This window comes from Anabrus simplex, chromosome 1, assembly GCF_040414725.1.
Source record: "Anabrus simplex isolate iqAnaSimp1 chromosome 1, ASM4041472v1, whole genome shotgun sequence".
NCBI lineage: Eukaryota > Metazoa > Arthropoda > Insecta > Orthoptera > Tettigoniidae > Anabrus > Anabrus simplex.
This window is the reverse complement of record NC_090265.1, coordinates 181,626,699-181,653,856: the sequence shown is the minus strand read 5'-3', so window position 1 is coordinate 181,653,856 and position 27,158 is coordinate 181,626,699. Positions and strand designations below refer to the sequence as shown.

The window sequence follows — 27,158 nt, the reverse complement described above, 5'->3', positions numbered from 1 at the left end:
AGCACGTCTGTCCCAATCGATAAGTGTTGCTTTTCACAGTGGAACCTTAGTAAACCTTTCCTGGAATGCTTCCCTAATCTGTCTCATGGTCTGCCCCGTGTGTTGTCATTCGTGCATGTACACACTTGCCACTAACCGTTCCTCAGTAGTATAACTCTTACCACTCACATCTGTCGTAGCTTCACACTAACACATGACTGTGACAATATACATTCCAACACTTGATTCCAACAATTAATAAAAAATACACTAATGTAGCTACCAACCTGCCTAAGTAACATACCCTAAATAACATTTGAGACTAACCAGTTACGTGGGTACGGGGACTTCTCGCCCATCCTGTATATCGTCACCTGCGAAAAGCCTTATCTGTGATTCCAGTTCTTTACTCGTATCACCTATCTGTGTGTTTATATATTATACATATATAAAAGAAAACATAGAGGTCCATTCATACTGCCTTGCTGACCCCTCTTAATTATTACAGTACTAGCTTATGTACCCGCTATGGAATCCTCAGAAAGACTGACTGTGGTTTTCCCAGCCGAAGTCAAGACAGGTCATTACAAAGACGTCAGTAGGAATGTAGTGATTAAAAGCAATGTTATATAAAATACTCAATCAAAGGAAAAACTGCACATTTTCTCACTTTTAACAAACAGTACTACAGTGCTGATGTAACAGTCCAAATTTCCAGTGCTGGAATGACCAGGCTGCAGACAGCCATGAACACTCCTCTGCCGTTAATACCATTAAATGTGCACACTGCTCATTCCAATCAGCGCTTCAGAGTAGGGACTGAATACGTGGAATACTGTGATGAACCAGTGTGTCCCTACCAGTAGTATCAGAAAATTATGAAAATTTATGAACCAGAGGAATGGCATTCTAAAGAAGAGAGTTATCTAACTCCCCAGCTACTTCCCGCCAATATTCAGGCAGGCTGTTATACTCGGTAAGCAGCAGTAATCCCATCTATTGGAGATGAGTGGCAACAGAATACACAAAGCACATCACAACAAACAATGGTCAATATAATATTATTATTATTGTTGATCAATTTTATGAGCTTTCTATATTGTGCAAGCCTTCACATTTAGTTTTCTTTTGACTCTGTGATATTAGGGCATCTCATAGAATTATTTATAGTGCAGACTCTAGTTCCTTATTCCCCGACTTTACATACCGGTTTTCATTAAATTCTGTTTATCCATTTTCTTGTGACTCGGCACTGATATGGACTTAGCAAAAATATTCCAAATTCATGAATATTGCTGTTATCATAGCCGGTATGGTAAAAACGTGTAAGACATAAATGATCGGAAATTTAATACTATTTAATAGTTATGTGGTATTTATCGATAGGACAACTAATAAAAAAAAAAATTGAGAATTAAATTTTAGGCCTTCCCCTAAACTACCATTTCACTCAGTGTGAAGAAAATTATTTATGGCCTAGATTGTAGCAACTTGTTACCCGACTTTACATACCGATTTTCATTAAATTCTCTTCGGACGTTTTTTCATGATGCACGTACATACATACATACATACATACAGACAGACAGGAAAATTAAAAAGTGCATTTCCTTGTTACTGTGGACACGACCGATACAGAAATACCATTCTTTTTAAAATCTGAGCAATGTATGGACAAAACTCTTATTTTATATATAGATTGGATAATGCTTCACATATTCTAAATTTCTGAGTTCTGATGCTAACATTTTAGCCACCCATTCAGTCACTCGTGTGTCTAAATCCAGTAGCCCTCATTTTCATCAGTAGTCTCCCATGATCTACTCTATCAAAAGCCTTGGATTCGTCAGTAGTGATGCAGTCTATTCGATCTCCGGAATATACATTTTTTGCTTTGTCGTGCTGGAATTGTACAAATTGAACTACACTGAAATAATCTGGGAGAATTCTTTTCCAGAACTTTACATGCAAAACCTATCAAGGTGACTGACCTCTAATTATCTGGTTGTATATCATCTTTTCCTTTGTACAGTGGGGCTACTATAGCAACTCTCCATTCATTTGGTATAGCTCCTTCATGTAGACAGTAAACGGATAAATACTTCAGGTTCCTCTTTGTGAAAACCCATTATCGTTAGTATGTCCCCAGAAATATTTTCAATTCCAGCAGTTTTTCTAGCTTTCAACTTCTGTGCCTTTTTGTAAGTATCTTCAGTATCATAGCTCAGTTTTAGTTCTTCACTAGTATTAGTCACCACCTCTACCTGGACATTATGCTTATATCCAACTCTCTTTACATTTCTGACTAAATACTTCTACCTTCTGTAAATTCTCACATATACCCCTTGTTCATTATTGATTCCTGGAATGTCATTTACGGAACCTGTTTCTTCGTGAAATTACTTATACATACTGTTCAATTTTTCACCATTCATAGACTGCCAATTATACTTGTGAGCCCATTGTTTACATTTTTTACATTCATTATCATTATAGTCTGTTATGCCTTTCAGCGTTCAGTCTGCAAGCCTCTGTGAATTTACTAAATGTCGCCACAATCCTTGATTCGCAACTAGTGTTGTGGCTTCATTTAGTTCTATACCTTTTATCTTTAAATCGTTAGAAACTGAGTCTAACCATCGTCGTCTTGGTCTACCTCTACTTCTCTTAACCTCCATAACAGAGTCCATTATTCTCCTAGGTAACCTATCGCCCTACATTCGCCTCACATGACCTCACCACCAAAGCTGGTTTATGCGTACAGCTTCATCCATCAAGTTCATTCCTAAATTAGCCTGTATCTCCTCATTCTGAGTACCCTCAGGCCATTGTTCCCACTGTTTGTACCAGCAATCATTCTTGCTACTTTCATGTCTATTACTTCTAACTTATGAATAAGATATCCTGAGTCCACCCAGCTTTCACTCCCGTAAAGCAAAGTTGGTCTGAAAACAGACCGATGTAAAGATAGTTTCGCCTGGGAGCTGACTTTCTTCTTACGGAATACTGTTGATCGCATTTGCGAGCTCACTGTACTAGCTTTACGACACCTTGATTCAATACCACATACTACATTACCATCCTGGGAGAACACACAACCTAAATACTTGAAATTATCGATCTGTTCTAGCTTTGTATCACCAATCTGACATTCAATTCTGTTGAATTTCTTACCTACTGACATCAATTTAGTCTTCAAGAGGCTAATTTTCATACCGTACTCATTGCACCTATTTTCAAGTTCCAAGATATTAGACTGCAGGCTTTCGGCACAATCTGCCATTAAGACCAAGTCGTCAGCATAGGCCAGACTGCTTACTACATTTCCACCTAACTGAATCCCTCCCTGCCATTTTATACCTTTCAGTAGATGATCCATGTAAACTACGAACAGCAAAGGCGAAAGATTAGAGCCTTGTCTAACCCCTGTAAGTACCCTGAACCAAGAACTCATTCTACCATCAATTCTCACGGAAGCCCAATTGTCAACATAAATGCCTTTGATTGATTTTAATAATCTACCTTTAATTCCATAGTCCCCCAGTATAGTGAACATCTTTTCCCTCGGTACCCTGTCATATGCTTTCCCTAGATCTACTAAACATAAATACAACTGCCTATTCATCTCGTGGCATTTTTCAATTACCTGGCACATAGTGAAATTCTGATTCTGACAGCCTCTCTGTGGTCTGAAACCACACTGGTTTTCATCCAACTTCCTCTCAATGACTGATCGCACCCTCCCTTCCAAGATGCCAGTGATACTTTGCCTGGTATACTAATCAATGAGATACCTCGATAGTTGTTGCAATCCTTCCTGTTCCCTTGCTTATAGATAGGTGCAATTATTGCATTTGTCCAATCTGAAGGTACCTTACCAACACTCCATGCTAATCTTACTACTCTATGAAACCATTTCATCCCTGCCTTCCCACTATACTTCACCATTTCAGGTCTAATTTCATCTATTCCTGCTGCTTTATGACAATGGAGTTTATTTACCATCCTTTCCACTTCCTCAAGTATAATTTCACCAACATCATTTTCCTCCTCCCCATGAGCTTGGCTGTTCGCAACACCACCAGGGTGATTTCCTCTTACATTGAGATGATGTTCAAAATACTCCCTCCACCTCTCCAGTGATTATGAGTTCACCTGAATTACTCAAAACACTCTTCATTTCTTTTTTCCCCTCCCTTCCTAAGATTCTTTACTACGGTCCAGAAAGGTTTCCCTGCTGCTTGATCTGGTTATTACCAAAATCTTCCCACGTCTTCTTTTTGGATTCAACAACTGTTTGTTTTGCTCTGTTCTTTTCATTTACGTACATTTTTTTTTTTTTTTTTTTTTTGCTATTTTGCTTTACGTCGCACCGACACAGATATGTCTTATGGCGACGATGGGATAGGAATGGCCTAGGAATTGGAAGGAAGCGGCCGTGGAATTAATTAAGGTACAGCCCCGGCATTTGCCTGGTGTGAAAATGGGAAACCACGGAAAACCATCTTCAGGGCTGCCAACAGTGGGGCTCGAACCCACTATCTCCTGATTACTGGATACTGGCCGCACTTAAGCGACTGCAGCTATCGAGCTCGGTCATCTACGTACAAATCCCTGTCTGCCTCTTACCTTGATTAGAGCCATTTCTGATAAGACTTCTTTCTACATTTACAAACTGCTCTCACTTCATCATTCCATCAAGATGGTCACCTTTTCCCATCTTTACACACAGTTGTTCCTAGGCATTCCCATTCTGTTTGTACTACAGCATCTCTGTATGCCACCCATTCACTTTCTATATCCTGAACCTGCTTACTGTCTACTGTTCGAAACTTCTCACTAATCAAATCCATGTACATCTGTCTAATTTCCTCGTCCTGGAGATTTTCTACCCTTATTCATTTGCAGACAGATTTCAATTTCTCTACCCTAGGCCTAGAAATACTTAGTTCACTACAGATCAGATAGTGGTCTGTATTATCGAAAAATCCCTGGAAAACTCGTACATTCCTAATAGATTTCCTAAATTCAAAGTCTGTTAAGATATAGTCTATTATGGATCTGGTATCCTAGCCTCCCATGTGTAGCGGTGAATAGCCTTATACTTGAAGAATGTATTCGTAACTGCTAAACCCATACTAGCGCAGAAGTCCAGCAAACGCTTCCCATTCCCATTAGCTTCCATATCTTCCCCACATTTACCAATCACCTTTTCATATCCTACAGTTTTATTCCCAACTCTCGCAGTGAAATCGCTCATTAGCACTATTCTCTCCTTGCTGTTGACCCTGACCATGATGTCACTCAGTGCTTCATAAAACTTGTCAACTTGATCCTCATCTGCACCCTCACATGGTGAATACACGCAGACAATTCTAGTCCTAATTCCTCCAACTGACAAATCTACTCACATCATTCACTCATTTACGTGCCTAACAGAAACTATGTTGCGTGCAGTGATATGCCTGATAAAGAGCCCTACCCCAGACTCTGCCCCTCCCTTTCTAACATCCGTCAAGTACACTTTATAATCTCCTATCTCTTCCTCGTTATCTCCCCTTACCTGAATATCACTTACACCTAGCACATCCAGATGCATCCTCTTTGCTGACTCAGCCACTTCTACTTTCTTTCTTCCATAAGCCCCATTAATATTGATAGCTCCCCATCAAATTCGATTTTGTTCGCCAAGTTGTTTCCAAGGAGTCCCTCGCCTGTCAAATGGGAGTGGGAATCCGTTACTCCCATACATCCAAGGCTTGCTTAAAATGTTCTGAGCTTGGTAAATTCATGAAGCAGGATGCTACCCTACTTACACATAGTCCAAGTGAGGATCTCTCCTCTAACGGGTTATGGACCACCGGTGAATTGTATAGTCCTAGCCGCCTGAGCACAAGGAGGGCCATGACTCGAAATATGTCCGAGCTGCCCACTTCCATTCCATAGCAACTGGTATCCCGACTCTCAGGGCCACTTACTAGGCCACTCAGCCATTGCCCATGGTTCACGAACAAAGACGTGACTACAGTAACCCACACCATGAACCATGTTTACATTTTTATGTACAATTTTCCACCAGTCATAATTACTGTGTAAAAACTCCTTCATGTCTATTATCAACCATATTGTACAGCTGAATAGTCCCATTTTTATAACCTCTTTTCTATCACATTTATTTTTAACTACAATTAAAATAGCATCATGATTGCTTATACCACTATCTCTACAGTTTCTCTACACAGTTCATGTGGTTTTATCAGCACCACATTTAGAATATCCTTGGCTGACTAGTTTGCTGAATTCTATTTCCTGGTAAGTTCCTTCAGTCTCTCCTTACCTTCACAACCATTCCTAATTCTGTTTCCCTCTAACCTGCATCTCTTTCTTGGAATCTCTTTATTTCTCTGTTATAATAGCATGGGTCTTTTCTATTCCTTAGGCACATACCTCTTTTCACTCTCCTGAACTATTTCTTTAAACCCATCCCATGGGTTGTTTATATTTATTTTTTTTACAATTTTCCACCAGTCATAATTACCATGTAAAAACTCCTTCATGCCTCTTATCAACCATATTGTACGGATGAATAGTCCCATTTTTATAACTTAATTTTCTATCATCCCCTGTGTGTGGGCGACATACATGTGAAATACACACGTGGTATCCCCTGCCTGTTGTAAGAGGCAACTAAAAGGGGTGGCCTAGGCGCGGACATGGATTGCGGTTTGATATCATGTGGAAATTCTAAGTTCCCATGGAGGGAATTAGATTCTTTTCCACCAATAGAGCATATCAAAAATCAGATCAAAAATTAGATGGATGGCTTTTCCGGCGTTTGCTCTATTAACCAGCGTTTCGTCTTAGGTCTGACACTAGACTCTTCAGAGTGGGATGTGTCAGACCCTACCCACTGACGCTGGGGTGTATGCAGGTGAACTTATCAGCTTATTTATGAAGCACAGTCTGATAACTGCATACGGGAGATAAAACTCCACAATGGAATTAATGCCCGCCTAGCAATTCCATATGGAAATTCTAAGTTCCCATGGAGGGAATTAGATTCTTTTCCACCAATAGAGCATATCAAAAATCAGATCAAACGCCGGAAAAGCCATCCATCTAATTTTTGATCTGATTTTTGATATCATGTGTCGGACCTCCTGTGGATGAGAGGGGCTGAATACATTCACAGGTAATCCCTGCCTGTCATAGAAGGCGACTAAAAGGATCATGCAGCCATGGTCCCCTCTTCATTTTTGATTGTTTTTTTAGGGTTAGTTGTAGACCTATTCAAAATTTTTGATGTACGTGCTGCTCGGAGATGGGCTTCTTACGTGTGCGATACGCTCGAAAGCCCACATTTGTGACCACCCAGGGATCAGTGGGTGGGAGCGTCATGTACCCTTGCAGTAGTATCCGCCTGACAACACAGGTCCCCGCACAGCCAAATGTCAGAAGGACATATTAATTGTTTTTTAATTTTTTTCTCTATATTTAGTGCTCTGTGCATGCTATGGAGTACATGCTATTGCGGGTGAATGGAGGAAGGGAGTCCTAGTGCTCATTGCCTCAGTCATCCCGTATTAGGCATCGTCCAACATCGGACCCCGGGCAGTACTGGCTATGACTAGGTGGGTATTGCCTTGGCTGCTTGGTTTGGCTACAGAGACCCCTGTTCAGAGTGGATGGCATTCGGGAGGATGATTTCGGGCATGGCGTCGAAACCACTTCCGCCTGCCTCCTCAGGTAGTTCGCTACCCAAGTCTTTAACATTTGATTCCCTAAGGGCCCCTTGGGAACAAGCACAGCGTATTAGTCTGGGTTCCAGCTTCCCTAGGTTCCTGGTTGCTACCAGAACCGATGGGCAAGATTTCAAGCTGGTCAAATCGATTCTTTTCAGTCGACACATCGAAGGTGTATACGGTGAACTTGAGGATCTAAAGAAAATTCACAATGGTGGTTTGCTTCTGAAGACGAGCACTGTGCTCCAAGCAGATCAATTGCTTAAGTGCAACCACTTTGGTGAAATACCCGTCAAAGTGGAAGAGCACAAAACCTTGAATCTGGTTCATGGAGTTATTTTCCACCGTGACCTCGTTCTGAACACTGACGATGATTTGATGGAAGACACGAAGCACTGTGGTGTGACACACATCCAGCGCATCATGCGCAAAGTCAGTGGTGAAGACGTTGCCACGGGTGCATTCATATTCTCCTTCAAATTGTCAGTGTTGCCAGAGAAAGTCAAGGTAACAACTTCATTGCGATGTGAGGCCGTACATCCTGCCTCCTATGCGATGCTATCAATGCCAGAGATTCGGACACATGGTATCTCGTTCGAATCCATCTATGTGTGGTATGTGTGGAAGAGAAGCTCATGGCGCGGAAGAGTGCACAACTCCATATAGGTGTGCTAACTGCCCTGATCTTCATTCTCCTCGAGATCGGAACTGTCTGGTAATCCTGAGTGTGAAGAAGATCCAGGAGATTAAGACTCTGGATGGTCTTTCCTACCAGGAAGCGCACCGTAAGTTTAATTCTCTGAATCCACCGGCCAAGACACTAGATTTCACCGTGATAGCATAGTCTCTCCCAGGTTCGTCATTTACAACTGGAACACCTTTCCAGAATATCGCTGCACCCAAGGCGGCAGTTGCTCCTATGAGCAACGCCGCAAAGAGAAAGAGCTCGAAGGCGGGTTCGTCTCAGCCTTCGACCACAAACAAGCCTGTGCCGGCTAAAAATCCTACGCCGACACAGCAGGGGAAGAAGACAACGTCTCCTTCATGAGGTCGGCAAAAGCCGCTCCTAAGCTGGCGGAGCCCGTCTAAACAAGAATTAATGGCGGGAAAGAAGAGCACCCTTACAAGGCGTTCTTCTACCTCTCCTATGAATGGGGTCTCACGCCCTCCACCCAGAGGGTCTGAGTCTGCACCAGCGGGTTTTCCTCCTGATAAACCTGCACGCTTCTCTCGTAGGAAGAAACCCCGCCCCCGGACTACGTCGAAAAATTTAAGGCATGCATCACCTCGTCTCCATCTTCGGATGGGGATGTGAGTGCAGGTTAGGTAGCATTTCGCTACTTCTAACCTAAACCTCAGAAGTCCACACCCACACTATGGCACTGTTACAATGGAATTGTAACAGTTCTGATGGGCATCTTGCTGAGCTCCGCCAGCTCATTAGCGAGTATTCAGCAAGTATAGTGTGCATTCAGGAAACAAACTTCAGACCAGGTCATCAAACGGTCTCAAGAAATTTTCGACTATACTCGACAGAATGACATTATGCTGACCAGGCTTCCGGTGGCATTGGCATTTTTGTCCGTTGTGATACCTACAGCGAAGAGAATCCACTAAGAACCCCGCTGGAGGCTATAGCAGTTCGCGTTCCGCTACCTGTCATAGCAATAGTGTCTAATGTTTATTTTCCACCAGGCCAGCCTCTTAACATGACTGATGTCACTGACCTTATAGATCACCTTCCACCTCCATTCCTCTTATTGGGTGATTTTAACGCTCATCACCACATATGGGGCTCTGAAGCGCCTTGCCCCAGGGGAAGGGAGTTGGAAACATTAGTAACAGAGCTGGATTTATGTATTTTGAACACAGGTGAACCAACACATTTCAGTGTACATTACGGCACATACTCTTGCATAGACTTAAGTCTATGCAGCCGAACGTTGGTTCTGCTGTTTCGGTGAAATACACATGATGATCTCTGTGACAGTGACCATTTTCCCAGTATTCTTACTTTGTTGAAACAAAAATCTGTCGAGGCTCCTCCTTGATGGATTTTTAAACATGCCAAAATTCACATCACTAGCTGTCTTTAACGACGAGACCAGGCGGACCGTACACGGCGATATAAGTTACATAACACAAGTTATCCTTGCTGCTGCTGAGGAGTCCATTCCTTCCTTCTCAGGGACTCTTCGCCGAAAACTCGTTCCTTGGTTGAACGAAGAAATTGCAGCTGCTATCAAAGAACGCTGTCATGCTCATAAACGTTATCATAGGCAGCCTACTGTGGCCAACTTGGTAACATTTAAAAAACTCCACACTAAGGCTCGAGTTCTTATTCGCCAAAGTAAGAAAGCATCCTGCGAGAGATATGTGTATCCATCATCTCAAGTGTGGACTACACTTCGACATATTTCGGATATTCAAGGATCATCTTCTGTACCGGGAATTTCCATTGCAGGCAGTATTGTCACTGAACCACTCTCGATTGCTAACCATCTTGCAAGTCATTTTGCGGATGTGTCTGGGTCTGGGAATTACCATCGTGATTTCCTCGCTCTGAAGCTGGAGGCAGAAAGTCATCACCTTAGTTTTGCCACTCAAGCTTCAGAGGACTATAATGTGCCCTTTACGGAGTGGGAATTTCGCAGCGCCTTGGTGCTTTGCAAGGACACGTCCCCTGGGCCAGACAATGTCCATAACCAGATGTAGAAACACCTAAGTGAGGATAGTCTATTACATATCCTTCGAGTGTTCAACCGTATCTGGATAGAGGGTGAGTTTCCGTCTCAGTGGCGAGAGGGCATAGTCATTCTTGTCCTCAAGCCTGACAAAAATCTGAAGTATGCAGGAAGCTATAGACCTATTTGTCTCACTAACTGCTTGTGTAAGCTATTTGAGAGGATGGTAAATCGCCGATTTGTGTGGTGTCTGGAGAAACAAGGACTTTTGTCCGAGTACTAATGTGGTGTTCGAGCCGCTCGCTTGACCACTGACCACCTGGTACGCCTGGAGAGTTCTATTCAGGATGCATTTCTCCACAAACAGCATTTGGTGGCTGTTTTCTTTGACTTAGAAAAGGCCTATGACACCACATGGCGATATGGTATCCTTTCAGTCCTGCATCAGTGGAGATTCCGAGGTAACTTGCCGGTGTTAATTGAGAATTTTTTGTTCCTCCGTCTATTCCATGTCCGAGTTGGGAGGGCATATTGACAATACCACGTTCAAGAAAATGGAGTCCCACAGGGATCAGTTCTTAGTGTCACTCTGTTTGCGATTGCCATAAACGGTATTGTCACTGCTGCTGGTTCAGCAGTAATACCGTCGCTATATGTAGATGATTTTGTTCTGCACTAGCTCACGTAATATGGCAGTCGCAGAGCAACAATTAGCCTACAGCAAGCTATTAGGAGAGTGGAACAGTGGGCCTTAGAACACGGCTTTCGGTTTTCCAGCATTTCGTCTTAGGTTTGACACTAGACTCATCAGAGCAAACGCCTGAAAAGCCATACATCTAATTTTTGATCTGATTTTTTATATGCTCTATTGGTGGAAAAATACGTAATTCCCTCCATGGGAATTTAGAATTTCCATTTCGGTTTTCCACCGCAAAATCCTCTGTTGTCCACTTTTGTCGGCAACGCACTCGTCACCCACATCCTGAGCGTTATTTAGGAAATGTCGCTCTTCCCGTAGTTGACACTTACCGATTTCTTGGGCTCCTTTTCGATAGCAAATTATCGTGAGAGTCACACGTGCGGCAGTTAAAAGTGCAATGCACCAAGAAGCTGAATATCTTGAAGTTTCTTAGCAGCACTAATTGGGGTGCTGACTGCACGTTGCTCCTACGATTCTATAGGGCACATATTTTATCCAGATTAGACTACAGCAGTGCAGCATATGGCTCAGCAAGACCAAGCGTCCTTGCAAAACTGAACAGCATCCACCACAGCGGGATCAGGTTGGCGACGGGAGCTTTTCAAACAAGCTCCATTGCTAGCCTGCTCTCTGAGTCTGGTGTGTCGCCTTTACACCTGAGGCACCAGCAAATGCTTCTATCGTATGCCGCAAATTTGCGACAGTTGCCACTTCACCCAAGCTATCCTTGCATATTCAACAATGGACACCATCGGCTGTATGTTGCTTGTCCTCGAGCAACACAGCCGGTTGGAATATGCTTGGATAGCAGTCACAGATTGTTTCACGTACCTTCAGTTCCTTGCCTTGTCAGACAACCAAGTGGGGTACCTCCATGGGTAGTACGACAACCTGAAATAATCTTGGATCTGCACACTGGCCTAAAGGAAAACATGGACCCTTTGATTTATCGGAGGCTTTTCCTATCCGTTGCTGGCCGGTATCCAGGTTCAGTCATCATTTACAAGGATGGCTCAAGAACAGACACGAAAGTGGGATGTGCGTTCGTTGTCGACACTGATAGGTTTCTTTTTGCTCTCCCGAAAACTTGTAGTGTGTACACAGCAGAGCTCTGTGCTATCTGTGAAGCTCTGCGATGAGCGCCGACACTTTCTTCTGTGTACTGACTCCTTGAGCTCGCTATAACCTCTTGATACCTATTTCCCTCGGCACCCTCTGGTGCAGCGGATCCAGGACCTGCTGGCCGGGTGTTCGGATGCTGGCACCAGAATCACGTTTATGTGGTTCCCAAGCCACATGGGTGTAGAGGGAAACGAGTTAGCAGAAGGGGCTGCCAAGGAGGCAGTAACACTCCCCCCGTTGCCTTACAAGGTTCCAGCAAGTGATATTCGCTCTCAGCTGAGACATCTGGTTATGTCCCATTGGGTGGTGGAGTTGCAGGCCACTCCACTTCCAGATAAGCTGAGAGCTATAAAAGGTACAATGAAGGTATGGAGGACTTCCCTTCGGGCTTCTCAGAGAGAAGCAGTGGTATTATGTCGTTTTCGGATCGGCCATGGTATACTAACACACTCCCATCTTTTGAAAGGAGAACCCCCTCCGGCGTGTACTTGCGGTGATCATCTTACCGTGGTACACATCCTTACGGAGTGCATGGACCTGGTCGATCTGCGCCGTAGGCTAACACTCCCAAGTACCATCTCCCACATCCTGCGAGATGACGAGCAGTCAGCAGACCTAGTCATCCGTTTTATGAGGGATAGTGGTCTTTTTTATCGCGTGTAATAATATCCTTTGTCTTAGTGTTTTTGTGTTTACTGCGCTTTTATCCCATTGACTCTATTTTAGTTTGTGTTTGCATATATTAGTGTGTTATTTTAACTTCTGACATGAATTATATATCTGTACTTCCAGGCAATGCCTTATTCCATTATCACCTCTATTTTCTATATTTTTTTAGAAAATAAGGCATTGCAAATTAGTTCCACTGATTGTTTTAATCTCATATTCATTTTTCATCACCATTTATTTTAAATTCTGGTCTGTGGATACTTTTTAATATTTTAATTATCATCTCATGTCATCTATTTCGTACCATTAGGGGCCGATGGCCTTAGAAGTTAGGCCCCTTTAAACAACAAGCATTGTCATCATTTTCTTTTGTATCACATTTATTTTTAACTATGATTAAAATAGCGTCATGATCACTTATACCACCTATCTCTTCAGTTTCTCTATACAGTTGATTGTGGTTTTATCAGCACCACATTTAGAATATCTTTCCCTCTAGTTGGTTCCTTTACTTTCTGTTCTGCTGACCTTCCCAGATTAACTTATTTCTTTCACTTGTGTTACTGTCTCAGTTAACATTTGTGTACACTCTACAATCATGTTACTTTTTGACTTCTTCTCCATGTTCTCCAAGGTTTGATAGTGCATTAAGGCATTTTTTTTTGCTAACATAGAAGTCACTTTGGCACTCACTGAAGCCCTAAGTGCTGCTTGGCTGTCTGAAAATATCAGAATCTTTTGATATTAAAATCTTTCCTTATGTTTTTGTATGTGCACTGTTGGATTGCATATGTTTCAGTCTGGAATACTGGTCTAAATCCAGGTACCCCTGAGACTGTTCCCAAGTCTACTTTTCATCCCTCTGTAAACCAGATCAAGGAACCCTTAGGATGAACAAGCTCTTTCTTCTAGTAGTTGGGTCGGTGATGACTGTAAATTTCTTATTAAAATTATATTTTATAATTGTGTAGTCTGATTGCGTACTTAATATGGGATTGCTTAACATCAGCTCTCATCTCACCTTCTTTATTCCTCTAACTTATCTTTGATAAACCAAGGTTTCTGGATTAGAACCCCATCACAATCTCTCATAATCAGACACATTGCTGCCGAGGCAGCTTGCTGTGTTAGAGATTTACTTGCAGCAGTTTCATCCGTGGATTTGGGTTTAGGTTTATCCATCTCCTTCAGTGGTTTAAACTCTACCATGCCTAAAGAACAGAAGGCCTTAAACTGCTAAGATTTCAGAAAATTAAATGAGTCAAGGTTCATTGAAAATGGCAAAGTTTGTCCCTTTTCAGTCACTTTACAATTTATAAGTGTCCATTCATCAACTTTAAGGTCTGAGTTTTGATTCCTGTGTCTTGTCTTGATGATATTTATGTCTATAGTGGTTGATTTGTAGACAAGGACCCTTGGCCTCGTTGGAAGGTCTTTGCAGCACACCACATTCAGCTCCACTCTCTCGCAAAGGTAACCAAGTCTGCTCGCTGTCCGGTTAAGTTGCTGTTTGGCACCCTTATTTTCACAAGTAATCCAAAGAATCTCCTGTGAGAATTTGGACTTCATGAACTGTGTTGTTACATCCTCAAGAGGATTAGTAGGTATCCATTGCCTCAAGTATTTCAGCCTGAATGAGGTGTGCTTTTTCCTGATTCAGTTTATAATTTTGGCATTTTAATTCCCACTGCAGCGTCCTTGTAGGTAACAGTCTGCGTCTGATGGCTCCTCTTTTTCTTGTGATGCTTGTGTTTAGGTGTCGGTGTGCAGTAACCAGAGCAAAGTTTTTTGGTCCTTCCACTTGATCCTGCAAAGCTTGTGGAGATTTAGGCCTTCTGGTTGGCTTCTCTTCCATTCAGGTTCCTTCTACCATCTTACTCCCTGAGTAAATTTCTGCCTTTGTGCACCAGAGATTCTTTTAGACAGAGCGAGCCGACCTTGCGGTTAGGGTTGCGTACCTGTGACCTTGCATCAGGAGATAGTCGGTTTGAATCCCACCGTCAGCAGTCCTGAAGATGGTTTGCCTTGGTTTCCCATCTTCACACCAGAAAAATGCTAAGGCTGTACCGGTACCTTACTTAAGGCCACAGTCACTATCTTTCCAATCCTAGTGCTTTCCCATCCTTGCATTGCCGAAAACCTTCCATGCATTAGTCTGCTTGTAAAAAAAAGACTCCTTGATTCAGCCATAATCTTCTCTTTTCCCACAGCCTCTCCAGAAGTGACAGTGGTTACTCCCATTTTGGAGTCTTCAGTTGAAAAGTCTGTGAACAAAGCCACTTCTTGTAAAGTTGAACTTTGCTTAAATTTTCCTCGGGTTCTGTTTTGGTTCCACTAAGCTGAGTAGCTCAGGTGGTAGAGCGGTGGATTTCTGAGCTGAAGGTTGTGGGTTTGATCCTGGCTCAGTCCGGCGGTATTTGAGGGTGCTCAGATACGTCAGTCTTTTGTCAGTAGATCTAAATGAGAATTGAAAGAGATCCCACTCATCTGAAGCAAGTTGAGGTCCTCACATGACATCGGATGAAGACTGCGTATTCATTTCTCTGTTTTCAAATCACTACGCATTTATTCACACACGGTTTCCATTGTGGTATCCAGGTTGACATAAATTTCCATATTAGATTTTATAAACAGAATTCCTGAAACTTAAAGAATAATGTTAATATTCTATAAGATCCACAAATACAGTTCTTGAATTTTTATATTTAATAATAACTCTGACCTTTTGACTCTTAATTGATTTTTTATGAACTAGCAAATGTACCTGTGCTTCGCTACGGTATTCTAAATTATATTCTGATTTTTTAGTAAATTACTGTACAGGCAATGATTAAGATTCTATTAAATTGTATGTCTCTGAGTGTTATCCGATAAACACCACCGGGAAGCTCCCATACATCATTTCCCATGTAAGGTGCGTGTTGGGAGTTTTGATTATAATGCCAGGCACACTTGCCTACTGTCATTCACAATTGAGATTGGGAGTTTTATGGTAAGCTTCCTTGCATACTGCCAGTCACAATCGAGTTGGGGTGCTTTCATCATAATAGCAGGCCCCCTTTCATACTACCAGTTACAATCAAAATGGGGCGTCTTCATTATAATGAGAGGCACACTTTCCTACTGCCAGTCACAGTCAAGCTGGGGAATACTCATTATAACAGCAGGTTATCTTTCGTACTGCCAGTCACATTCGAGTTGGGAAGTTTCAATTATAATAGCAGGCCACTTTGCCTACTGTCAGTCACAATGTAGTTGGGAATTTTGTTCATAATGGCAGACACACTTGCCTGCTGCTGGATAAAATCGGATAGCGGAGTTATGACCAAAATTGCTGGCACCCTTGCCTACTGCCAGTTAGAGAATAGGATTTTTCATTACAATGGCAGGCCCCCTTTCCTACTGCCAGTCTTAGTTGATGATGGGAGTTTTGATTACAATTGCAGACCCCTCTCCCCTTTCCTACTGCCATTCTTAGTTGATGATGGGAGTTTTGATTACAATTGCAGACCCCTCTCCTGCTGACAGACACTATCAATTTGGGGAATTTTAATTACGTCAGCTCGCCCACCCTCTTTCTAGATCGCTACAAATAGACTTCAGTGTTTATACTGTATATAGATAAATGAATGTATATGCATGCTTATAATTGCATGCCTTAATTTTGAGTTTAACTGCTGCTAAGCAGTGCATCACATCAAACAATTCATAGCATCATCAGACGCCTTCTTTTTTTTTTTTTTAGCGGTCTACATGGTTGGTTCTATGACATTTTCTCATATCTCCTCTATTTATGCATTATACTGAGTTAAAAGTTTTGAATAGGGTAAAATTCCTTTATTTTTTTGCATACTTATGTGGCAGCTAGAATCACAAAATTTGGCTCGCATATGGCAGCTCGTCATGCCAATGTGCGTACCAAATTTGATGATTCTATCTTTCCTGTAAGTGTGTCAAATTATAAAATATACATGTGAAACGTACAGAATTCACCTAAAATCGAAAAAGCAGCTCTATCTAACGTATAAGGGATCAGAGATATGGCACAATGTCATAGGACCAAACTTGTAGATCACTGCAAATTGGGCAGTGATTGTGTTATCTGCTTTGTGATACGACTTACCATTTAGTCACTAATTCACTAAAAACAAAGATCTGCATCATCATTAAAATTGCCTTGGTATTTCATTATTTTTCAGGGGTAAAAGGTTAAACATTCGAACATCATGGAATTTTCTGTTGGTTACTGTTTAAAAGTTGAAATTTTGCCAAATTTCAGTTTTTTAGCTCATTTGGCAGATTGCGTCCGCCATATTGATTTGGGGGGGGGGGAGTAAGAATTAGGACTTTCAGGAATATTTTAAGTTCATGAAAACTATAGGCCATTGCTTTGGAAAAATATACCCCACAGGATGAAAGAAAGGCTTACACTTGTGTTCTTATGCTGAACACCAAATTTCAAACTCCCTCACCCAAGCCTGGGCCCCCTCAGGGACTTTTGGGAATTTTTTATTTTTCTGAAATGTGATCCCTAAATATTTAAATGAATTCACAATTTCTTAGACTGCTTCGCTGCTATGTATGCTGTCATTTCTGAAAAAAGCATTTGTACCGTTTCCTTTCTATTGATTCTGAGATTGTTGATATTGGCATACTCATCACGTTTGTCCATTACTGGCTTGTAAATCTTCTTCATTGCTTGATCCTATTGCTGTGTCATCTACATACTAGTAAATCACAACCAATGTATTATCCCTGATATTTGTGATATCTGCTAAGGCTATGTTGAATAATATTGGGCTAAGAGGATCCTGTTTTAAGACCCCGTTACTTTGTAGAATGACAGTAAAGGATGTTTTACCATCTTGTATCGTGGCCCTGTTACATGAAAGAATGTTATTTATTGCTATGGTGTCCGGCTCCATGGCTAAATGGCCTTTGGTCACAGGGGTCCCGGGTTTGATTCCTGACAGAGTTGCGAATTTTAACCATAATTGGTTAATTTTGCTGGCACGGCGGCTGGGTGTATGCGTTGTCTTCATTATAATTTCATCCTCATCACGACGCGCAGGTCGCCTATGGGAGTCAGATTGGAAGACCTGCACCTGGTGAGTCGAACATGACCTTGGACACTCCCCGCACTAAAAGCCATACGCCATTTCATTTCATTGCTATGGTTAATGTTTTGTCTGTTCAGATCATATTCTCTAATTTTGTAAGGAGTATTTCTCTATTTAATAGGCCGAAAGCCTTCTTGAAATCCACAAAGACGATATAGAATTTCCCCTTTGTCTTCTCATTGTATCATGTATATTGTCTAAGAGGTTCTTGACTGCGTGTAATGTTCCTCTTCCCTTCGTGAATCCAAATTGCTGTTCGGGGATCCTAATTCCTGTTTCTGCAATTAGTCTATTCTCTAGGATTTTGGCATAGATCTTATGGATGTTATTTTCAAGGGCAATACCTTTATATGAATCAGGGTTATCTCTGACCCTATTAACTTTGAAGAGCATTTTTATATCTGTCTCCACCTTTCATGGATTTTTCGTATCGTAAATCACTTTTTGTTTTTTTTACGACCCTGCAATGGAAATCAGCTTTACGAATAGGAACTTAGAATGTAAAAACCCTGTATAAACCCGGATCCTTCAAAATCCTCAATCAACAGCTGGAGAAGTATAGAGTGGGAATTGCTGCAATTCAAGAGACTAGATTATTAGGTAATGGCATACAGGACATGGAGAAGTGTACACTTTTTAAGAGTGGTAAAGAAACTGGACCCCACAAATTTGGTACTGCATTTTGTGTCCAGAATTCACTAGTATCGTCAGTGCTGTCCTTTGAAAATGTGAATGAAAGATTATGCTATTTGAGAGTACATTCTAGATGGCTTAACATATCACTGGTGAACTGCTATGCTCCCACAAACGACAAGGGTGATCACGTTAAAGACTCTGTTTATGAGGATTTGTTAGAACTCTGGAATACATTACCCAAACATGATGCCAAAGTGATTTTGGGTGATTTCAATGCAAAAGTTGGAAAGGGAGAAATTTTTGTGCCAACAATAGGAAGGGAAAATCTGCATGACGAAAGCAATGATAATGCCATTAGAGTAATCAATTTCGCTACATCCACAAACATGAATGTGCGGAGTACCACTTTCCCACATAAACATATACATAAAGAAACATGGTAATTGTGTGACGGTAAGACTGCCAGTCAGATAGATCATGTACTAATTGATAACAGGCATAGAAGCTCCATGATATCAGAGCTTACAGAGGAGCTGAGATAGGATCTGATCACAATATGATAATTGCTTCTGTTAAAATTAAACTGAAAACCTCTTGTAAGTCACAGACTGAGGAAAGATGCAAAGTTGACACTGAGAAACTGAAGCAGGAGGATGAAAGATTATGTGGAAATTGCAAACAGATTTGATATTCTAGGAGAAGATCCTACAGAAGACATTGATGAAACAAATGACTAAGTTTGTGAACGAATGTGGAATAACGCAAAACAAATCATGACAACAGTAGCAATGGAAGTGATACCAAAAGGTTTTAGTAAGAAAAAGAAATGGTTCGATGAGGCATGTCTAGATGCAGTTAATAAAGTGGCAATATGGCATTATAAGTGGCTGCAGTCTAATAAGAATGTAGATGTTGAGGAACTATACAGAGAAAAACAGAAAGAATATAGTAAATTAATTCGTAGAAAGAAAAAAGTCTACCTGAGACAACAAATAGAAACAATCCAAGATGACTACAGAAACAGGAACATCTGCAAAATGTTATTATGAGAGATAAGTCTAGAAATTTAATTGCTGATCAGGACAAATTATTAAATTACTGTAAGCAATACTTCGATTCCTTGCTGAATTGTGATGATCCAAAACCTGTATTGTTAAACCATTTAGTTCCCCATCAGAAGAATAAATACCAGACCCATCATATCAAGAGGTATTACAAAGTATTATACGTTAAAAAACAATAAAGCTTCAAGTAGTGACAACATTCCTGCTGAGCTTATTAAATACGGTGGAGAAAGATTACATAAATACATATATAAGATCATTCTAAGGATATAGCATGATGAAGTTATTCCAAAAGAATGGTAGGAACCACTTATTGTCCCAATTCATAAAGGAGGGGATAAGGAAAAACTTCAAAATTATCGTGGCATATCTCTTGTAAACACAGCCTACAATATTCTGTCTTTTATTCTTTTAAAGTGTTTAAAATCATTTGCTGAAAATGTCATTGGGGACTATCAGAACGGTTTTTTTTTGTAGTAACAGATCCACTACAGACAACATATTTGCAATTAAGACTATTAATGATAAGGTTTACCGGGCGAGTTGGCCGTGCGCGTAGAGGCGCGCGGCTGTGAGCTTGCATCCGGGAGATAGTAGGTTCGAATCCCACTATCGGCAGCCCTGAAAATGGTTTTCCGTGGTTTCCCATTTTCACACCAGGCAAATGCTGGGGCTGTACCTTAATTAAGGCCACGGCCGCTTCCTTCCAACTCCCAGGCCGTTCCTATCCCATCGTCGCCATAAGACCTATCTGTGTCGGTGCGACGTAAAGCCCCTAGCAAAAAAAAAAAAAAAAAAAAATGATAAGGTTGTGGGAACACAAGGAGTTGGTTCATTATCTCTTTATAGATTTCTTCAAGGCATATAATTCAATCCATAGAGAAGGGCTGTGGAACATCATGATGGAGTTTGGCTATCCCATAAAATTAATTAACATGTGCAAATTGTGTATGGATGGTATTGTTAGCTGTGTTTTGCCCAAGGGCAGAAAATCAAGTTCCTTCCAGAATAAAACTGGTCTGAGACAAGGGGGTGCACTATCTCCTCTTATATTCAACATTGCACCGGAGAAGATTATCAGGAAATTAGCTCTTGTACCTGCTGGCATCATATTGGAGAGACAACATAAAGTCCTTGCATATGCGGATGATATTATTCTTATTTGCCGCAATGAATTAGAAATTAGGCAGTTATTTGTGGAACTAGAGGAAATGGCAGCAAATATTGGCTTACGGGTAAATGATAAAAACACATTATGTACATGGTTGTACAGAGACCGAATCATGAGGAGGTTGACAGATTGCCTTTGAAGATTGGGAAATATATATTTAAAAGAGTAGAGGAGTTTAAATTCATTGGTGTATTAATCAATGGGCAAAACTGAAGGCTACAGGAACACCAAGCTAGAATTAAGAATGCAAATAAGGTATTTTACTCTATGAGCCCTATATTAGGCTCCAAATTTTTAACAAGGAATGCAAAAATGATTATCTACAATACAATCATTCGACCAGTACTTTTGTATGGTTTCGAGGCATGGAGTGTAACCAAGAAAGAGCAGCAGCAGTTGCAAGTCTGTGAGAAAAATATGTGGCCCATGGTTCGATCCTATCTCTCAAAGCTGGCAGAAAAGATCTAATTATGAGATTTACACCCTCTTTCAACAACACACTATAATGGGTGTGATAGAATCCAACAGACTGCGCTGGGCATGTACTATAATAATTTTGTGTGGCTCTTTCTAGCCGAATGCAGCCCTTGTAAGACAGACCCTTTGATGAGGGTGGGCGGTGTCTGCCATGTGTAGGTAACTGCGTATTATTGTGGTGGAGGATTGTGTGGTGTGTGAGTTGCAGGGATGTTGGGGACAGCACAAACACCCAGCCCCCGGGCCATTGGAATTAACCAATGAAGTTTAAAATCCCCAAACCAGCCGGGAATCGAACCCGGGACCCTCTGAACCGAACACCAATATGCTGACCATTCAGCCAATGAGTCGGACGGACATGTACTGAGGATGCAGATAACAGAGCACCAGTAGATCTGTGCAAGGGATCTCTTAATGGGAAAACTTCAGGAAGACGCCGAAGCACCTGGAGAAGGAGGTCAACAAAGTATGCTGGACCCTCCAAATTGATAACTGGGAAGAGCAGGCTCAAGATCAAAAAGGATGGAAGAGGATTGTGAGATTGGCACGGGAATTTCACGTCCCTCAGAAGCCTACGGAGTGAGTGAGTGTAAATCACTTTTTGAACAGTGTGGTCCATTTGTGAAGAAATATGTCAAATGTGTCCCTCAGATTTTCATTGAAAACTCTGTCTGGGCTTGCTGTTTTCTTATTTTTTGTGGACTGAATAGCAGTTTTGACTTCCTCCTGATCTATAGGTCTTGTTGTGCATTGTGAATTTTCTTGAAGTGGAAGAGCTATATCAAGGTATTGCTGATTAAGAATCCCCAGAGAATATTTTTGCCATGTAGTTATTGGGAAATAGGGCACATAGCTTGTTGTTTAAGGGCGATGTATGGATCTTTCAGGGCGTCTTGAGCTTGTAATTTAGCCTGTTTTTCTAGGTAGTGCGCTTTTTATTGTTCGATTAGTTCCTTATATGTTTTCCTTTTTACGGCATTGGTGGATGTCACACATGTTCTTTGTGCCTTGCATAAAAAGTCTAGGCTATCTTGTCTGACTGTGCGGCATTCCTCGTCAAACCATGGCTTGGCAGTTTTAGGAGGCTTTTTGATTTGTGCTTTCCTTATGAGGTTCAGAACTTTATCCAGTGCTGAGTAAAACATTCCTTCATTTATCATTTGCGGTACTCTTTCTAGGTCTTCATTTTCTTTCTCAGTAGCAGGAATATGTAATTTCCTTGTAGTACATAGATTATGACTCTTCGTGGTCACGGATCTTTGACTCCCGAGTTCAACTTTAATAGCGACAGGTATGTACTTTCTCAAAACTGCTGCCGGATGTGAGGGCATAACTTCTTGCTTGAGGATTGTTAGGCAATCTCCTTTGACAAAGAAAAGATCAATACTGCTTTTACCATTTGGAGCCATGTAGGTTTCTTCTTCGTCTGTATTGATCAGTTTATATCCTTCATCTTGTAGGTGGTCAAGAATGATATTATTTTTATGATCAGGTTTATCTGTTCGACAGTTGAAGTCACCTCCAAGAATCACATTTCTGTCATCCTTTACCATTGTTATTGCCTTTACTGTTTGATTGCATCATCTGTTGTCCTAGCTGGGCTTATGTAGATACCTATAATAGTTATTTTGTCTGTCTCTATTATTAGCATATTTTCTTCTTTATGGACTTCCCTTGGCGTGCCTATGCTGTCTCGATAAAATATACTAATTCCTCCTTCTGGCCTTCCCCTCTCCTTTGGTGTTGTTTGGACATGCTCGCTGTAAAATTGCGGAAAGTTAATGTGGTCAAGTATAAAAGTCTCAGTAAGTATGGCTATATCAATCTCATACCAGAAATTACCAGTGAGAGAAGAGCAAAATGATTTTAAACCTTCCACATTTCAAAGACTCATTTCCTGATTTAGTGTGTTAGTCTTGTCATGTGATCTTACTTTCTGTTTACAACTGTACATCTGATCTCTTTCTTGAGAAATGACTTCCGACTCCATTTCTTTGCTGAGTCTCCCTATATAGATCCATGCTTTCCTTGGAGCTGCCTTTAGGTGTTCTACATTTTCAGTCACTATTGATCTGCATTTAGGACAGTCACCCAGGTGGCAGATTCCCTATCTGTTGTTTTCCTAGCCTTTTCTTAAATGATTGCAAAGAAATTGGAAATTTATTGAACATCTCCCTTGGCAAGTTATTCCAATCCCTAACTGCCCTTCCTGTAAATGAATATTTGCCCCAATTTGTCCTCTTGAATTCCAGTTTTACTTCGTATTTTGATCTTCCCTACTTTTAAAGACACCACTCAGACTTATTCGTCTACTGATGTTATTCCACACCATCTCTCTACTGACAGCTCGGAACATACCACTTATGTTATAGAGGTTGATTCCCATAGGGAACCTAAATATTTCTTCCGAATGAGTAAGTTTATAATACCAATATAGTTGGTCCTTTATTGGACATTATATTGGTATTACATACCACTTAGTCGAGCAGCTTGTCTCCTTTCTCCCAAGTCTTCCCAGCCCAAACTTTACAAAAATTTTGTAACACTACTCTTTTGTCGGAAGTCACCGAGAACAAATAGAGCTGGTGTTCTTTGTTTTTTTCCAGTTCTTGAATCAAGTAATTCTGGCGAGGGTCCCATACACTGGAACCATACTCTAGTTGGGGTCTTACCAGAGACTTATATGCCCTCTCCTTTATATTTTGTTTAGTTTCAACTATTATTTCTCCTTTTGCATACCCATTTTCTATTTCCTAGTGTTCTTGGTCTTCTTTGATAAGTAATATATGGTTCAGTATGACTCTGATCTTGAGTTTCTTGTTTATTGTCATATTGGCAACTGGTACCTGTAATCATTACTTCACGGGTGTTATATACTTTTTTTTGGTGCTTTGGAAAATAGAGATTTGGTTAGTTGTTCAGTGTTGCTTTTTTTAGAGTTGTGCTTCATTTTGTCAACAGTACTGTATTTGAGCACATTCGTATGCAGAGGTGTCATCAATTTTAGATTTTAGATGTTACTGGGTCTCGCATTTTTTAGATTCTCTCGTGGTTGACATGAGGAGTTGATTTACACTTCGTATTTTTCGGGGAATCTGTTGGGATTTTGGACTGTTTCACTTGCATTTCAAGCATTAGTGCTAGTTTTGTTAGTAATGTCTCACTTAGGGCATTGATAGAGGACTTAACTTCTGATAATTCACATTTTATTTCTGATATATATGGAATTGAGTCCATTTTCTGGGCCATTTCTACTACAATCCTGTATAGTTAAAGGCAGCCATATTGTTGGACCTATTCATTACAAATGAATTACAAATGAAAGGTTTCAGTATTATGAAAATCTTGCATTAAAAATATTTATGCTTGTGGGACAAGATACTAAGTGATGATGTCACTGGCTTCTCACCAAGGTGGCCACTGTTATAACCCAGCCAATGCAGGTGGGATTTTTTAAATAAAAAAGTAATATCCTTCTACTTTAGATTCCCCATAAAATTAGAGGTCTCATGGCCATTATGATGTCAGTAGTCATATAAAAGTACAAGCTTGCTCTGTCTAACATTTATGTCTAAAAAGGCTGAAATTGTTATAAAACTTTGTCAGATTGTTTTGTTGTGATTCTTGCACAAATACTCTTGGCCTGTAAATACTGTGTAATATATTCTAAACTTTTAATATTTTTGTAAGTGTATGACTCAGTGCTGCAATTGAAATTATTGGTTTACCTGTGATTTTTCTTTTCCATTATAGATTGCCAACCTTTTGTTACCAAAGTAGCAGTACTAAGGCACAGGAGGATGAAGACAACAAGCCCCTTAAGTTTACATCTAGTCAGGCATCATCTTGGAAAGCCAAACACTCCAGGGGAGCTATGGATGATGATGATAAGCCATGGTATCAAGGTCTCGTAGTTTCTCTTAGCACAGGAGTGTTTTTGTTGTATTTCTGTGTACTTAGGGAAGAAAATGATGTCGATGAAGAGCTAGGGAAGAGTTTATATGGACGTATAGAGGGTCTAGAGGAAAACCAGTTGAAACTCTCCCTGAAATACAATGAAGAACATGGATTGGATACATCTGCAATTAAGCAAAGACTAAGGGAAATTCAAGAAGAAAGAATGTAATTAGCCTACTCCTGTGGAATTTGTTGATTACTAGTTTATGTATTGTTATTGCTTTAAGAATGATCTGTTTATTAACTTGTATATGAGAGAGTTCTAAAGTTTTGAAAGTACTTTACAAGAAAGAAGTCTCAGTTACTTTTGGTAATGTAACTAGAATGAGGTTCAGGATTGGAGTAGTCTTTTGCTACCCCCCTTTGCCTTAATTGTAATATTTTCATGTCTTATTGGATAGTCTTCATTTCTCTAACATAGATTTGGTGACAATTTTGTCAGGATCATAACTGTTTACAGTGTGAGACATTTGAATATTTTTCTTGATCTGGAAATCTTAAAATTTCTTAATTTTTCCACAAGTTTCTAATATTACTTTCAAATATGCCAAACTATGAAATGGCGTGCACATTATTAATTTTATGTAGTGTATTAGACAGCTTTAATTTATTGTATTTGCTTTCTCACTCATTCATTTGAAACCTTGAAGATGCTGATGTCCTTACAACACAGACCCTTCCATAGCTGCTGCAGATGTGAGAAGCTGATTCTGTTGGAGAATGCTACAGAATAGACCTGGAACCAATAAACCTGGATGTTAGGTCTCTTTAAAAAAACGATTGACATCATCAGAACAGACCTCTGTAGAAATTTGCCTTTTGTTTAACAACAATGATATGTTAAGCTGTGTATCTACATATGGCCTTCAGAAGATCTTTAAAAGAGAAAAGGATTCACTCATATTTAGGCTGATATAGTAGTTGTTTATGGGGAAGCAAATTTGTCAAATATTTAGAAGATGTTTTTCAATATTTCAAGACCCCAATAGACATGTTCCTGTGCAACATCATTGAAGGATGGATTACCAGGAAATGAGGAAGAGGACATCCCAGAGTGTCTTACTTCAGGAACCTTCTTCTGAAGATGAACTGCAAGTTAGAAAGACTGGCTCAAATTAGACACCTGTGGTTGTAGTGACAAAACTTAGCTTTTAGAATATGGTGATAAATTAATGAGTAAGAAAAATTTTAAAATCTGTAGTTAATCAGAAGTCTCATCCATCTACTCTATGGGAAAACCTGTCAAAAGCTTGGAAATGAAAGCCTTCATTCTCGTTTTTAGCTCCATAGAAGAGTGTATTTGCTCCATTACTATTTCTTATCCATTTTAGAAGGAAAATGAGCCACTTTTATTTCTTGGTTTATTGAACTTACTTTTGTTTTGTTTGCTTACAGTAAATATCATTGTGTCTGCTGAAGTTTGGTTTGTACTAGATTTTTGTAATAATTAAAATTGGAGTGCCTGCAAATAAATCTGACACAGCATATTGTTGTTTATCTACTCCTATAATAGGTGATATTTTGATTGCAGCCTATAGCAATATTTAGTGATGATATGATTAAACAAGTATGAGTTATTGCTATTCATACATATATAGTGTGCCCTACAGGACTCTATGGTTCCGGCCAGGCGAAAGCCGGTCTCGAACCCAGAGTACAGTAGTGAAAGAACTCTCACAAACGTGAGCTTGTGCACATAGTCTTACCTGAACACACATCCTTGCTCGGCCGGATAATAGCGCACTTCTCAGGGATAACATGGGTGAACAATGGGCAACATTAAGATAAAACACTAGGATATGTGACTAATCAGGTAAGAATTAGCTAAATTAAAAAA

The 27,158-nt window shown here is 40.5% G+C and overlaps 1 protein-coding gene across 1 annotated transcript in view; it reads left to right on the top strand.

Annotated features, from left to right (window-relative positions):
* LOC136863690 (ubiquinol-cytochrome c reductase complex assembly factor 4) overlaps positions 1-26,806 on the top strand; it is a 53,814-nt gene extending 27,008 nt beyond the window's left edge. The window contains exon 2 of the mRNA XM_067140053.2: positions 25,118-26,806. Coding sequence (XP_066996154.2) covers positions 25,118-25,490 — 373 coding nt within the window. The 3' untranslated portion in view covers positions 25,491-26,806. The remainder of the gene's footprint in view (positions 1-25,117) is intronic.
* Positions 26,807-27,158: the final 352 nt, after the last annotated feature.